We start from the raw sequence: 16,787 nt of genomic DNA on the forward strand, positions 1-16,787 counted from the left end.
TAGGAGGCTGAGACAGGAGAATCGCTTGAAGCTGGGAGGCAGAGGTTGCAGTGAGCCGCAGTCATGCCACTACACTCCATCTGGGTGACAGAGTAAGACCCTATCTCAAAAAATAATAAAATAAAATAGAAAAAACACTGCATCAATGCTTGCCACTTCACCTCTGCCCCCCTCTGCCCGTCATATCCAAGGTGCTCAAGCTGTCACGTGCCATGTAGGTGAAGCCTCTGGGCCATGTGTGGTTATTGCCTAGTATATTGCAGCAGCTCTTGAGGAGATGAAATATTATTCCACGTGTACACTTGTAGCCCAGTTTACTTGTGATGTGCCCATACTCCTAGGGTGCAGACCATTAAGCTCCTAACCAAAGCCACAGGAACTTATGACGCCCCTCACCATTGACTAGTCCTAGAGTCACAAACTGCCAAGTTGCCCCCAGGGCATTCCTATTGCCTGGCTCACCTCTCTGGATTTCCTTCTTTTGCTATAAACTGGCCCAGTAACTCTTCCTTAACTTAACTCTTCAGTGCTTTTGACCAAGGGATGGTACATATTTTACACTTTGTAATTATTCTCAGCAACAAGGTTGTCCACATTTCATATTCCATCTATTTTGGTTTTAATTTTTCTTTTCTTTTTCTTTTCTTTTTTTCTTTTTTGAGATGGAGCCTTGCTCTGTCTCCCAGGCTGGAGTGCCATGGTGTGATCTCGGCTCACTGCAACCTCCGCCTCCTAGTTTAAGTGATTCTCCTGCCTCAACCTCCTGAGTATCTGGGATTACAGGCGCCCACCACCACGGCCCGCTAATTTTCCTGTTTTTAGTAGAGTTGGGGTTTCACCATGTTGGCCAGGCTGGTCTCGAATTCCTGACCTCAAGTGATCTATTCCGCCTCTCAAAGTCCTGGGATTACAGGGTTGAGCTACTGTGTCTGGTCTAATTTTTCAATTCTGTTATTACCCCTTATTTTTTATCTGTTCCTGCCAGCTCCTTCTTATTTTATTCTTTCCTCTTACGAGCTTCTGTTTTATAGTGTTTCATCTTTTCTTCAACATCCTTGCATAAAACAGTTCTAAGCTATTTTTCCCCTGATACTAGCCAAATAAATGTATTATTCACGTTTATGTTGTATATTTTGTTTCTTTTTTTGTAATAGTTTTGCAAGATTTTCCTATTTTTCAGCTTGTTTGTTTTTAACTCGGGGCCAGTTCTAGGAGATCTGCCTTTTGGTCCACGTGATCTAGATAGAAACCCACTGCTGTCTTTCCCTTTTGACATGAGCCTAGTCGTAATCTTCTCTCTGTACCTGGAGGGCTGTATGCTGGCAATTCATCATCTCTGTTCAACCTGCCTGGGGACAGTGGCGAGGGAGTTGGGGTCCCGATCAGTCACAATCAAGGAATACAGTATTGGAATACTTTCCTTCAGAAGGGGGCCAAGAAAGGAGTGAAGTTCTATCAGCTTGGATGGAATCTTTTCATGTGTAGGGGTATCCTTGGATTTCAAGAGGTTCTTCCCTCTTTGTGGTGATTTTCTTGAAACTCAAAGCCTTTTTAATTTCCTGAGCCAGATACGTATTTTTCTGTGCAAAGACGGCTCTAGTCCTGGCTGGGAAACTTAGTTGCCTCCTCATCTTGACCATGACCTTGAAGAAGCTGTGTCAAGAGCGGAAGGAGAGGTATCATACAGGCAGACTGTTCTGTCCAGCCTGTCCCAACAGAGGTCAAGTGGCTTCCAAGGGGAGCTCCCTGTCCTTCCCATCATCTGCTTGGGCCACAGGCTTTTGTCCTCTAAGCTGTAGGCCGTGGTGGGACTCTGTGGACTTTTTTTCATGTCGTTCCCAGTCCTCTGCATTTCAAGGAACTCTAGAATAGCAATGCTACATGTCTGTGCCTTTTCTGGGTCTCCTTTCATCCTGGTAAAATTATAATGAAAACATACAAAGTTTGCAGAAACAGTTTGGTTCTTCTAATTTCAACACAGATAAGTTTTTTTTCTTTTTTAAAAATGTATTTTGGCCGAGCGCAGTGGCTCACGCCTGTAATCCCAGCACTTTGGGAGGCAGAGGCAAGTGGATCACTTGAGGTCAGGAGTTTGAGACCAGCCTGACCAACATGGTGAAACCCTGTCTCTACTAAAAATATTTAAAAAGTTAGCCAGGTGCAGTGGTGGGCACCTGTAATCCCAGCTACTAAGGGGGCTGAGGCAGGAGAATTGCTTGAACCTGGGAGGCAGAGGTTGCAGTGAGCTGGGATTGTGCCATTGCACTCCAGCCTGGGCAACAAGAGCCAAACTCGGTCTCAAAAAAATAAAATAAAATAAAATATATTATGGTTAATTTCAGTATGCACCTGGGATGGGTGTATATGTATATTGTGTGCATAATGTATTTATAAGCCATCTTTCCTTAAATGTCACTGTAAAGTTATTTTACAATTCAAACAAAAGATTATATATTGAAACTCAAACTACAGACCCGATTTTATTTTAAAACGACTGAGGTGTACTGAAAATATCTAAATATATGAAAGAAAAGATTATATATTGAAACTCAAACTAGAGACCTGATTTTATTTTAAAACGACTGAGGCATATTGAAAATATCTAAATATATTAATAAAGGGTCCAAATCATCAAAAAGAATGGTGGTGGAACTATGGCCAATATCTTTTCATAAGGGCCATAGTGTAGAGAATGCATGTCAGGGCCTGGAAACTATTTTCCTGGTTCATCCATGGAAAATGTCCAGACAGTGGAAATCCTTGATGGAAAAATCTCCAAGGTTTTTCTATGCATAAGGCAAAAAAGTGATGATTTCCCATGGGGGCTATTGAAAATAAAGCATATAAAATATAAGTTAGAATGGGGAGCTTGCTTCTTTCAGCTGTGTCCAGAGAAGCAACACTGAAACATGAATCTAGCGTTATAGTGGCCAGAAGGAGCAATGGCATGTGAGTAGGCAGAACTGTGCACTGCTATGAAGAAATACCTGAGGCTGGGCTGAGACTGGGTGATTTATAGGAAAGGAAGTTTCATAATTCTGCACACTGTACAGCAAGCAAAGTGGTATCTGCTTCTGGGGAGGCCTCAAGAAGATTCTAATGATGGCAGAAGGCAAAAGTGGAACAGGCACATCAGCAGGAGCAAGAAGGAGAGAAGGGGAAGATACTACACACTTTCAAACAACCGGATCTCACAAGAACTCACTCACTATCGCGAGAACACCACCAAGGGGATGATGGGAAACCACTCATGAGAAATCCACCCCCATGATCAAATGCCCTCCCTTCAGGCCCACCTTCAACTCTGGGATTACAGTTCAACATGAGATTTGAGTGGGGGCATGGATCCAAACTATATATGGTCTGACTCTAGAATCAGACTGCCTGGCTTCCATTCCGGGTTTGAGCACTTACTGACAGTATGCCCCCGAGGAACTTGCCTGCCTCTCTGGGCCTCCATTACTTCTGTGAGATAGATTTAATAATAGAATCCATCTTATAAGTGAAGATTAAAGGAGTTAATATGTATAAGATCAAGAACATAGCACAGTGCCTGGGCTACAATGGGTGTTAGCAAATGCTAGTATAATGTCTTGCCCTGCAGGGTCCTTGAGGAAGGGGCTGGGCCTGATTGACAGATGGTCTATGTGGAAGGAATAGCATTGAACTAGGATTGAGAAGACCTGGGTTTGAAGCTCAAATTTGCCACTAAGATAATATACAACCTTATGCCTGGTAGATTTTCAATAAATATTTCTGAGATGAATAGATGAGTGAGTGAATAATGAATAATTGATAGCTCTTAATCACTACCCAGATTCAACCAATTCCTGAGAGAGAATCAAAGAGGTTTCCAAGATATTGTGCCAGCAGAACTAAGACTTTCTGATTCAATCCCCTAAACGAGTTGTTCTGAGCATAGTTTGAAGATCTAAAAAGCTTAAAACTGGGATAAATAGAAACTGAAAATTATGGGTGGTAAACCTCTGTCATTAACGACTCCAAAAGGTTGCATAAGCTGAAATTATAAAGCGCTCAAAACATTCAGGAAACGTATAGCTTTTTTGTTCACTCATTTATTCAAAAAACATTTACTGAAACTTAACATATTCAAAGACTGTGTTAAATGTTAGCAATACAGAGAGGGCACAATATGATTTACAGCCTCAAGGCATTTATAGTCTAGTCATGGAGACAGACATGTCAACAGATAATTCATACAACATGGAAAGTGCCCTGTTGACATGTTTTCAAGATGCTTTGGGGTTTCAGAGAGGGGCTGAATGCTGAGTTGACCACCAATGGCCAATGATTTAATCAATCATGACTATGCAAAAAAGCGTCCACAAAACCCCCAAAGGCAAGAATTTGGAGCACTTCCAGATTTCTGAACACGGGGAAGGTGGCATGCCCAGAGAGGGCATGGAAGCAGCACGTCCCCTCCCCCATACCTTGCCCTGGGCATCTCTTCACCTGGCTGTTCATTTGCACTATTTAAAATATCCTTTGAAATAAATGAGCACTAGTAAGTAAACGGTTTTTCCCGTGTTCTGTGAGCTGCTCTAATGAATCAGCAAACCTGAGGATGGGGTTGTGGGAATCCCCAATTTGTAGTCAAGTCAGAAGTTGTGACCTGGAAACCTACTATTTGTGATTGTTGTCTGAAGTTAGTGGGTGGGGGGGCGTCTGTGGGACTGAGCCCTTTTACCCTGTGGGGTCTGCACTAACTCTGGTCTCTATCAGATTGAGTTGAATTGTACGAGGCCCAGCTGGGGCCCCATGGAAAATTGCTTAGTGTGTGAAAAACACCCATCTACCTGGCATCAAAAATGAACTATTGAGAGTGGGGGTGTATAGAGTAGGAGGAAACAGTTTGTTTTTTTCCTATCCACTGAGCAATGTGACTTTGTCTTGTTTGTGGACATGGGAAGGGACCGTGGAAGGGTTTAAGGAGAAAATCAGCAAGATCGCCTCCACATGCTAGCCAGGGAACTGAGGTGGCCGTGTGGGAGGTGGGAGGAGGGGGTCGAGGGATCAGGGCTAACATGAGGGTGAGGAGACTGCCCCACAGTCCCAAGGAGAGATGCCAAGGGGGCTGACGGAGGGAGGGGCACAGGAAGAGGAAGGACAGGGTCCTCCTCTGTGTGTTGGAATATTGGGGATTTTTGGAGCAGCTTCAGTGGGGAAGAGAACAGCTCCAGGCAACATGGACCAATGCAATCTCTGTTTCACATGGGGATCAGCCTGGGGAAACAGGAGGACTGAGAACAGCCAACTCAGAGTAAAATGCAATATCCTCACAGGGTGGCAAGAGTAAAAAAAGACAGTGCCAGCTTCTGCAAAGTGACATCTTCGGACATAAATATTACTAATTTATTGCCACAAATTTGGTGTCCTGGGCAATCTGTGTTTATTGAATTTTAAGCATTGTCAGCATTAAACATAAAGTGAACGTTTACTCTCTGTTTAAATGCTACTAACTGTGGGGTTTTCCTTAGTGCTATGACCAAGATTGTTAAACAATTCTACCACTGCAACCATGCGTTCTTAAACCTGGTAGCTGAGAGCTCTGAGAATTAAATAAACTCTTTGATGAAGAATTTGGGCACTGAATTCAGATTTGGTTTAAACCTTCAGTATAAAAACAAACATTTGTCTATTTTTGTATTGGTGGAGAATGACTACCACTCAGTTTCAGTGTAACAATCAAAATTGAAACCAGCCAGGCATCTGTAACAAGAGCTATTGCTACACACTCATGCTAAGCTGGGTGTAGAGCTCACCGTGGGCTTGCATCCTCCGTGGATATGTGTTCACTTGGGAATTCGAGAAACTCTACAGAGATGGGGAGAGGAAAATGCAGAGAGAATGGGGAGAAAATGAGGAGATCAAGAGCGGAGCTGTGAGAAATGGGGAACACCCTTTCTACTCTGATTTAAATTTCAAGTCTGGAATTGCAAAACGTGAAATGAAAATCTGGGGCAAGAGATGGGATGAGAAATATCCACCCTGAATTAACAAGAGATGAGCCCTAAATAAATTCTCCTAATGATGTTACAGCATTCTAATGCTGCACAGTGACATCTTCTAACATAAATCTCTACTAATTTATTGTCATGAACTTGGTGTCCTTGGCAACCTATGTTTATTGAATTTACATTCTAATGCTGTAACATCACTAATGCTTCTTCTCTCAAAGAGAAGATTATTAGAGCAAACGATGGCAATCATGACAGATGGACATGGACAGAGTCCTTCAAAAGAAGCTTCTTCAATAATCTCTTAGAAAAGAGAATGACTTTCTAAGCATTTAAACCATAAGAAAAAATGAAAAAGGAAAAGATTTAATCAAGCAACAAATTTTAACTTCCAAACATCAAAACAGAAGAAATTGATACATTGGGTGAGCTGCGTATTATTCACTGAAAAATAGGTTTTATTTTCAGAAAAAAAGATGTTCAAATATCCTTAGTATTTAAATAACTTTTTTACAAAAACAGTTGGTAAATATTATACTTAAAATGAACTTTAAACAAGTTCATAGGTGATGTCCTAGGAGCACAGAGGTAGAGAAATGACCTTTCAGAGCAGATTCTTGGGGGGAAAAAACCATGTGGGACCCCAGATAAGTATCCTGAAGGAGCCAGGGCAAGATCACATCCCTCAACTTTAAATACAGTCAGGGGATGCATAACAACGTTTGGGGCAATGACAAACCGCCTATATGACAGTGGTCCCACAAGATTACAATGGAGGTGAAAAATTCCTGTCCCCTAGTGACATGGTAGCTGTCACCGGAGCACAACTCATCACTCATGTGTCAGTGGTACCGCTGGTTTTAGCAAACCTCCCACACTGCCAGTTGTATAAAAGTCCAGCACCTACAATTAGGCACATCGAATGATACTTGATAATGATAAGAGGCGATTATGTTACTGATTTGTGTATTTATTACACTATATATTTTTTCGTAATTTTAGAGTATGCTCCTTCTTATTAAAAAATAATTAACTATAAAACAGCCTGAGACAGGTCCTTCAGGAGGTATCCAGAAGAAGGTATTGTTATCATAGGAGATGACAGGCAGGCATGTTCTTGCCCGTGAAGATCTCCCAGTGGGACAAGAGGTAGAGGTGGAAGACCATGATATCGATGATCCTGACCTCTGTGTATGTCTATGAAGAGCTAATGTGTGTGTTTGTGTCTTAATTTCTTTAAAAAATGTTTAAAAAGTAAAAGATAATTGTTTTAAAATAAAAAAGCTCATGAAATAAGGACAAAAGTTTTGTTTTGTTTTGTTTTTTTTGTGATGGAGTCTCACTCTGTCACCCAGGCTGGAGTGCAGTGGCGTGATCTCGGCTCACTGCAACCTCTGCCTCTGGGTTCAAGTGATTCTCCTGCCTCAGTCTCCCGAGTAGCTGGGACTACAGGTGCACGTCACCACACCCGGCTAATTTTTGTATTTTTAGTAGAGACAAAGTTTCACCATATTGGCCAGGCTGGTCTCAAACTCCTGACCTCATGATCTACCCACCTCGGTCTCCTAAAGTGCTGGGATTACAGGTGTAAGCCACCACACCTGGCCAGAAAGAAAATATTTTTACAGTGTACAAGGTGGGTTTTAAGCTATGTTATGACAAAATAATTTTGAGATTAAAAAAATAAAAGTTTATAGGTAAAAAAAAAGTAACAGAAGCTAAGATGAATTTATTAATGAAGAAAGAAAAACTATTCTTTATAAATTTAATGTAGCCTAAGTGTAGAGTGTTTACAAAGTCTACAGCCATGTAGAGTCATGTCCCAGGCCTTCACGTTCACTCACTGCTTACTCACTGACTCATCCAGAGCAACTCCAGTCCTGCAAGCTCCATTCATGGTAAGTGTCCTGGACGAGTGCACTATAGTATCTTTTATATCATATTTTTACTGTACCTTCTCTACATTCAGATACAAAAATACCATCATGTTATAGTTACCTACAATATTCAGTATAGTAACTTGCTGTCTGGGTGTGTAGTCTAGGAACAATAGGCTATGCCATACAGCCTAGGCGTGAGCAGGCTACACCATCTAAGTTCACTCTATGATGCTTGCCTTTAACCACATATTTCTCAGAAAGTATCCCATTTTTAAGTAACCCTCCAACTATCCCTGGCCCACTCAAGAGACTCTTTTTTTTTCAGACAGAATCTTGCTCTGTCTCCCAGGCTAGAGTGCAATGGCATGATCTCGACTCACTGCAACCTCTGCCTCTCGGGTTCAAGCAATTCTCCTGCCTCAGTCTCTCAAGTAGCTGGGACTACAGGTGCCCACCACCATGATTGGCTAATTTTTGTATTTTTAGTAGAGACGGGTTTTCACCATGTTGGCCAGGCTGGTCTTGAACTCCTGGTCTTAAGTGATCTTCCCACCACGGCCTCTCAAAGTGCCGGGATGACAGGCGTGAGCCACTGCACCCGGCCCCTCATAGACTCTTCTAGATAGAAGCCCTGTCTCACTCTCCTCCCGTGTGCCTGTTCCCACCCCCTCCAGCCATCATCTAACATGGTGGCAGAGGGATCCTCTGGGCTTCCTCTGCTCACAATCTATCACCATCTCCTCCTAGCCGCCTGTACAATGGTAACAAGTAGCAGAGGTAGTGGACATCTGTGTTGTTCTTGACTCCGTGGGGAGGCTTCTAGCTTTTCCCCAGTCAGCATGCTACTCACTTTCAGGCCAAGATACACTTTATCATGTTAGCGAGATGCTCATCTATTCCTATTTTTATGTGTCATTTAAAATTCAAGAACAATCATTGCCTGTATTCTCTAGCTATCATTTTTTCTCATTATTTTTATAAAGAGTAACATTTATGTTTTGGGGTACCATTCTATGGGCTTTTACACATGCGTAGATTCATGTTACCCTCACTATAGACAAGATATTGAAATTTTTAGTACTCCCAAGAATCCCCTCTATCTGCTCCTTTGTACTCACCCTCCCCTACCCCGAACTCCTGGCAGCCACTGTACCTGTTATCCATGCCTAGAGTTTTGCCTTGTCCAGAATGCCATACAAATATAACCCTACACAGTACGTGACTTTCTCAGCCTGTGTTCTCTGACTTAGCTTAATGCTTTTGAGATTCCTCTGTTGTTGCATGCACCCATAGTTCCTTTTTATTCCTGGGTGGTATTCCATCATGTGGGTAGATTACAGTTCACTTATCCATTCACCCATAGAGGGATATTTGGGTATTTCCAGTTTGGAGGATTGTGAACAATTCCACAATAAATATTGCTGTGTGTCTGCTACAATGGCTAAAATAAAAACTTCTGATAGTACCAAGTGTTGGCAAGGATGTCAAGTGATAGGAACTCCTATCCACCTTTTTTTTTTTTTTTTTTTTTGAGACAGAGTCTTGCTCTCTCTCCCAGACTGGAGTGCAGTGGTGCGATCTTGGCTCACTGCAACCTCTGCCTCCTGGGTTCAAGTGATTCTCCTGCCTCCTGCCTCAGCCTCCCAAGTAGCTGGGACCACAGGCCCATGCCACCATGCCCAGCTAATTTTTGTATTTTTAGTAGAGACAGCATTTCACCATGTTGGTCAGCCTTGTTTCAAACTCCCGACCACAGGCCTCCCAAAGTGTTGGGATTACAGGCTTGAGCCACTGCACCCAGCAGGAACTCTTATCCATTGTTGATGGGAATGCAAAATGCTGCAGCCATGTGGAAAGCAACTGGGCAGTTTCGGAAAAGGTTGAGCATGCACTGACCACGTGACCTAGCAGTTGCTATCTGGATATTTATCTCCCCAAAACTGAAAATTGCATTCTCACAAAAATCTCTTTTAAACTCTGTTTTTATTTAATTTTCATCGCTTCTCTAATTTACACACTCCTTATCCCTTACTATGCTGTCCAAAGAATTTTCTGTATTTTATTCTTCCTTTTCTAGCCCAACATCTGCCAGCTCATGCCCCATCTCCTCCTGTTTTCTCACTTTCTCCTCATATTTTCTTACAACCTCTTCCTTGAGTTTCTTATTTATAATCTTCTTTCACATAGGTGATTGCTTTATAAGGTTTTATTTTTTATGATTTATGGCAACATATCTACTCAGATTTTTTTATTTGTTCTGGGTAATATTTTCCTATTTAGAGTTTCATCTAGTAAATGTTGCTGTTTTTTCCCATCCCTGTTCCTTTAAAAAAATAATACATATTTATTATGCCTGTGCCAAATCTCTATTTGCTTCTCATTTTCCTGGGCTATTTCCAGGAGTCCTTCAGGGCATGTATATTTGCTGGAGACTGGTGGCCACAGTGACCATGTCCTTTACTCTGCATGTCTTTTGTGTCCCCCAACCCCCTACAGGCCTTCTTTGGATCCCTGTAAATTGGGTCGCCAATAATGCAGCTGGACCCTGTAAGACGTGGTTCTTTGTAGCAAGCCCAACATTAAGCTTTCTCAGCAGTAGGCGCTGGAAGGACACTGTAGGCGGAAGGGGCCTTTCTTCCTGGGCCTCTCCAGCATGCTTCTGTTTGCTGCTTCTTTCTCCCATGGCGTGGTTGCCACCAGCATGTGGGGAACACCTGGTGGTGCTCGACTCTGCCATCCTTCTCTCAGTGAGCTCCAGCCCTGTCTTCTGTTCAGTGACCTGTTCTATAAATGAGCCAAGGATGGCCCTTAGCTTGTCAATTTGTTCATGGCAAGCTTCTCCTCGTTAGCTCAAAAGCCTGCTGGTCCTAAACTCAATGTTTTACACATCCAGCTGTTTTTGAACATAGTCCAAATACACAGATATTTAGCCATCTAAAGCTTGTCTGCTTTGCATACCCTGTGAAACTGCACCCAACATCTGCTCGCCACAGGTGATATGCAGCCTATGGCTAGGAAAGGCCCGCAGCCGTTGCTGCCCCTGAGAGCTCTCTGACCCAGAGACTCCCCATTGTGCCAGTGAACCACATCACCTAGACGGGTAACCCCCTGTCAGAGTCCTCTTTCCTCAGAAGTCCCCTTGTCCTCTTCCTCTTCTGGATGGTGTCTCCTTAACCTCCAGATAGTCTCAGGCCGTCAAGGGCTTCCCCTGCACGCAACCTCCCAAAGCATTTCCCAAATGAAACTTGTGTGTGCTGCCACCAGCTCGTGATCATAGCTTTTTCTTGGATCGGCATCGAAATCCCCTGAGCCTTCTACACCTTTTCACTGCAGCTGTCCCAAGGCCGACACACACACCCAGGCCTTGCACCCCCCAGCCAGTGGGCAGGCTCTTGACAAGCCCCCTGCAGGCATCTGTGTGCTGCACCAGTCCGCCTGCACTCCAGAGGGGGGTTCCTTGTTGCCATTCCTGGCCACCGTTTCCCGGCCACCTGCACTCCAGAGGGGTGCATTCTGCTTCTCTAGCAAGGGGATCAGCTCTGGCCTGGGGCAAGCCGGCAAATGTCTCTGCCTTCCGCTGGGTTGCAGACACCTTCTCCAATGTGTTGTGAGTCCCACTCCTGGGGAGGGGGAGAGGCTCCCCTGCCAAGTTTGGCTCCTCCTCAGATGCTCTCCTCCTGCCCTGCCATATCTTAGAGTGCTCCTGATGCTTTGCAGTCACTCCCCAGTTACAGTTTGTGATTCTTCCTGTTAGACTTTCCTTGTTCAAATCACTGCACAGTTTCCATCTCCTGAGTGGACCCTGTGTATCTTTGGTGCATCTCCGTGGCCACCCTAAGCCCATACACCTCTGACAGAGCACTGCCCAGACTTCCCCAGGTCTCCCAGCTCTCTGCAGTCGTGAGGAATAGATACGGAAAAAGGTGCAGGTTGCTGGTGTTTTCTGAGCTCTCCCCCTCCTCGGCCTGTTTGCGCTACCTCACTCAGCTTTCAGCACTGGTCTTACTTGGGAAGATTCCGGGAATAAGGGATAGGGATCTCTCCATGCTTCTCATGTACAAATGGCTCTTTCCTTTCTCCTTCAGAAAACGTTCAATGTGGCTACAGGCCTGCTTTTCCAAACTCGTCATGGTTACCATTTCATGAACGGCTTCAAGTCCAGAATGGTGAGTTTCCGTGGCAAGTGAGTATCCAGATGTCTCGGAAACACCTCTGTGGAGGCTCAATCATACATCAGTGGTGGGTTCTGACGGCCGCACATTGCTTCCCAAGAACCCTGTAAGTGTCTTCATCTACATCCTGTCTTGTCAATGTATTGTCTGGGCTGGGCAGCTCAGCAGGCCTGTGCACAGCCCTATGAAGCCCTAGGTTCTATGTGCAGAATGTTGCACTGGCTTTGTGCCCCAGAGTCTCTGCTGTACAACCACTCTCTCCTCTTTATTTAGCCAACCATATCCAAATGTGGGCTGCTAGTCAGAGCTAGGCACCCAGTACATCAGTACACTCTCTCCTGCCTGTCATCTGTGTATGAAGACAACACACTGGAGTCATTGATTGAACACCTTCCCATTGAGCACCTACTATGTGCTGTTCCAAGAGCTGGGGACATAGGAGTTGACAAGACTGCCTAGGTCCCTGTCATCAAGGAGCTTACAATCTCATCTCTCAGAGGGATTCATTCCTCTTCTTTTGGTCAGGAGAGTTTCCCTGGACTGTCAACCCACCGGTTCAGAGATTTGTCAGAGTTTGGGCTCCTGGTTTCTACCTATCTAATCCTAGCCATGCTCCAGACCACGGTAGCTCACCCACTGCACTGGACTTCTCCTTCGTTAGTTGTCAACTCACTGTTTACAAATGTGTCTATGAATGGGAATTGCACTATCACCCTTGTTAGCACGGGTACTTTTATACTCATTCTTTAGATTAGACATGGCCGTGGTAAATGTCACTGTGGTAATGGGAACGAGAACATTCAGCAACATCCACTCAGAGAGAAAGCAAGTGCAGAAGGTCATTATTCACAAAGATTACAAACCACCCCAGCTCGACAGCGACCTCTCTCTGCTTCTACTTGCCACACCAGTGCAATTCAACAATTTCAAAATGCCTGTCTGCCTGCAGCAGGAGGAGAGGACCTGGGACCGGTGTTGGATGGCAGAGTGGGTAACGACAAATGGGTATGGTATGTGCCCTCTTTTCAGAACCCATAGAAAGTCCAAATGTAGGGTGCCATGGGCTAGAGAGCATGATGCTTTGGGTGTGGGAATGCTTGGGTCTGAATTGTGGCTTTGTCTCTCTTGAGCTCCTTCACCTTCCTCACCTTTAGTTTTCTCATCTACAGAATGCCAGGAACGCCTCCTCAAATAAGTTATGGGGATTAAATTAAATGAGGTACCCAGTAAAAGCCTAGGACATAGAAGAATCTCAAAATATGAGACCAGTGATAATTTTTGTGGAGTCAAAAGCATGATAAGCCAGTTTGGATCATCCCACTTGTGGCTGTTTCACCATGGTCATCTCCCCATCTGTTGGCCACCCCATGTAAAACGCTATCTTGAGATAGCTCTGAGCCACTGATTCTCCAACCAAGTTCCATTACGGATGACTCCACCCCTTTCCCTGCAGGGCACCAGGCTGCCTGGCCAGGGAAGATCTCTGGGATGGTGAGAGTGTGGTGGGGAGAAGGCCAAGAGTTCCCCTGGTATTGTGGTCAATTCCTTCCTACAAAGTGGCATGACCAGGTGTGTCTTCTTCTTGGTTTCTCCATTTGGCTTGGTGAAGACACTGGCCAACACCAATTCAGAGGTTGGGCTGCTCTGATCCTCAGGACAAAGCCTGGCTGTGAAGGCATGGTGGGGCCAGGGAGGACCTTCATTCCAAGTTCCCCTGGCAGGGGCTGAGGCTGGGGCTTTTGTGGGCTGCTTCTGGAGAGAGCGAACTTCCCACAGGAAGCACACATTTACTGGAGGAACTTCTTGTTGGGACTGTTGGAGAGGAGACTGAAGTCATCCCAGGCCTCCACGCCCTGTGAATTTGTGATCTGCTGGATGCTGGTGGTCTCCCAGGCTTCCATGCTGATCGCGTGTGGGCTGGTCACTGTTGGCAGCTGATGTAGTGCTCACTCTCACACCGGCTTTCTCCCTTTGTCAGACCAACATGATGACCTAAACATGCACCTGGAAAAGCTGAGAGTGGTGCAGATTAGCCAGAAAGAATGTGCCAAGAGGGTAAACCAGCTCTCCAGGAACATGATTTGTGCTTGGAAGGAACCAGGCACCAATGGTATCTGTAAGGTACTCACCCCTGCCCAGCCCCCTCCTCCCTCCAGGTACCCCATCACTTTCTAGGCTCCCAAACAGGGTGGGGGCTAGCCTACACCACTAGGACCCTCCCATTTTCCCCTCCATGTTCTTTCTGGAGGTACCATTGATAGCAGACTGTTCTTTCTTTTCTCCTTCCCAGGGAGACAGTGGGGCACCTCTGGTTTGTGCTATTTATGGAACCCAAAGACTCTTCCAAGTGGGTGTCTTCAGTTGGGGCATAAGGTCTGGCTCCAGGGGGAGACCTGGTATGTTTGTGTCTGTGGCTCAGTTTATTCCATGGATCCAGGAGGAGATAGAAAAGGAGGGGAAAGCCTACACCATAATCTCAGGATCCACGAGAAGCTCGCTGGTGTGTGTTCCTCAGTACCTTTTCTTGCTAGGACTGGGGTCTCAAATGCTGCTGGCCACCATGTTTACCGGTGATAAACCTAATTGCTAAGCTTTGGACCCACCCTTTTTCCTTCTTTTTCTTCTCTCTCCTCTCCTCCTGTCCATTCTCACACAAGCATCTGTGGAGCATCTGCTATGGGGTAGCATACACCGGCCCCCAGAAGTTAGACATGGACTCAATTCTTCCAAATCTCACAGTCTAATGAAGGAATGTTAAACACAATGCTAAAAAGAGGCACGCACAGTGCATGGGGAATCCCGGAGGAAAACAGTAACCTCCAACAAAGAAGGACGGTTTCAGGAAAGGGTTGGAAACTCAACCTTGGGAAATCACTTATGTTTCTTGACCTCAGTTTCCTTATCCATGAAAAAGAGATTCCATTAGATGAACTGTAAGGTCTTTCATCAAACCAACATTCTGTAATGCTTAATAACTTATTTATCTTGTGGAACACAATATTACCTCGTCATTGCCCCACTCTAATTCCATCAGTTCAGTGCATGATACAGACGCACACACAGGGAACCCCCACCTGAGGTGCAAATGCTTTCGTCTCCTGGGCCATCCATGAAAGAAAGTCTCTGGTAGAGTTAGGATCAGGCATCTTTCATCCGGTTTGGACTTGAACATGGGGAGATGATGGCTTGCTACTTACAGACCACACCATTATTTCTCTCTCCTTATTTATCCAAATAAAAAGTTAGGATAATGAGGTGGATTAGAGGAAGTGGCAACATCTGCCCTCTCCACATATGTGGGTCACTGAGTGAAGCCCACTGCCAGTCACCAGAGTCTTCATCCATCCAGTGAGAAAGGAAAAACATTCCAGGATGAGAAAGCAAGCACATCTTTTCACTGAGTGGAAACAAAATAGCTTGTGTGGCCAGACGGAAATACAAACGATAAGAATTTGTTTTTAGAAAACGAAGAGACCACGTTTATTTAAAGATTGCTGCCATGAAGGACAGTCAGGGACTAGTGGTAGTTTTCTGCGGGTTCCTTTCTTGGTTATGTCTACCTGGCATAGCTACAAAGGAGACAATCGTATGTGGCCCCATAAAAGAGAAAGACATTCATCTGCTCATTCATTCGTTCAGATACTTTGTAAACAGGCACTGGAAAGATACAGGAATGTAGACGGTATGGGTGCTTCATGACGTCTAATGTATATGTCACAGCCAAATTTGTGCCTCTTCTCATAGGGTCCCTCACAATTAGTAATTAGTTTCATTATATAAATGCAGTTCTTCCTTGGTATCTGTGGGAAATTGGTTCCAGGACTCTTCTTGGATACGAAAATCCACGGATGCTCAAGTTCCTCATATAAAACAGAATTTGTATGTAACCTATGCAATCCTTCCACATATTTTAAATCTTCTCTAGATTACTTACAGTGCCTAATACAATGTCAATGCTATGTAAATTGTTGTTATACTGTATTGTTTAAGGATAATAATTTTTAAAAAGTTTGTGCATGTTCAGTACAGATACAACCATCCCTATTTTTTCCAAATATTTTTGATCTGAGGTTGGTTGAATCCACAGATGCAGAACCCATGGATATGGAGGGCCAGCTGAACATGTATACATACATGTATACATATACTTATGTATGTACATGTGTCTGTATACATACCTATGTATGTATGCACATGTCTGTATACATACATAATTTTATATACACATAAGTGTATAAAAATACATATTGTTTTACTTCTAAATACATATCATTTATTTATGGATAGTTTCCTTTCATTACATATATGTAAAGAGATAGGGATTTATTTTAAAGAACTGGCCCATGTGATTGTCAAGTTTAAAATCTGTGGGGAAGGCAGGTAAACTGGAGATCCAGGGAAGAGTTGATGTTGTAGTATCAAGTCCGAAGGCCATCTAGGGGCAAGATTTCTTATTTGGGGGACTTAAATCCTTTCTCCTAAGACCTTCATCTGATTGGTTGAGGCCAACTCACATATGGAGGGCAATCTGCTTTCCTCAGGGTCTACTGATTCAAATGTTAATCACGTCTAAAAATAGCCTTCACAGCAACATCTAGACTGCTGTTCAACCAAACAACTGAGCACCAGAGCCTGACCAAGTTGGACACATTAAATGAACCATCACAGTGTCATAGTCCCATCTCTCAGGCTACTGGGAACAACAGGAAATGCAGCACTTCCCTCTTTGAAGTTTAATAGAACACAACACACAGCCA

General features: G+C 44.2%; 1 protein-coding gene across 1 annotated transcript in view; it reads left to right on the forward strand.

Annotated features, from left to right (window-relative positions):
- Positions 1–16,787, forward strand: part of PRSS51 (serine protease 51) — a 30,371-nt gene that overhangs the window by 2,113 nt on the left and 11,471 nt on the right. The window contains exons 2-5 of the mRNA XM_017883670.1: positions 11,944–12,136; positions 12,781–13,040; positions 14,009–14,151; positions 14,321–14,403. Of these exons, the coding sequence (XP_017739159.1) occupies positions 11,944–12,136; positions 12,781–13,040; positions 14,009–14,151; positions 14,321–14,403 (679 nt within the window). The remainder of the gene's footprint in view (positions 1–11,943; positions 12,137–12,780; positions 13,041–14,008; positions 14,152–14,320; positions 14,404–16,787) is intronic.

The sequence above is a fragment of the Rhinopithecus bieti genome, unplaced genomic scaffold (assembly GCF_001698545.2).
Source record: "Rhinopithecus bieti isolate Rb0 unplaced genomic scaffold, ASM169854v2 scaffold_13857, whole genome shotgun sequence".
Lineage (NCBI taxonomy): Eukaryota > Metazoa > Chordata > Mammalia > Primates > Cercopithecidae > Rhinopithecus > Rhinopithecus bieti.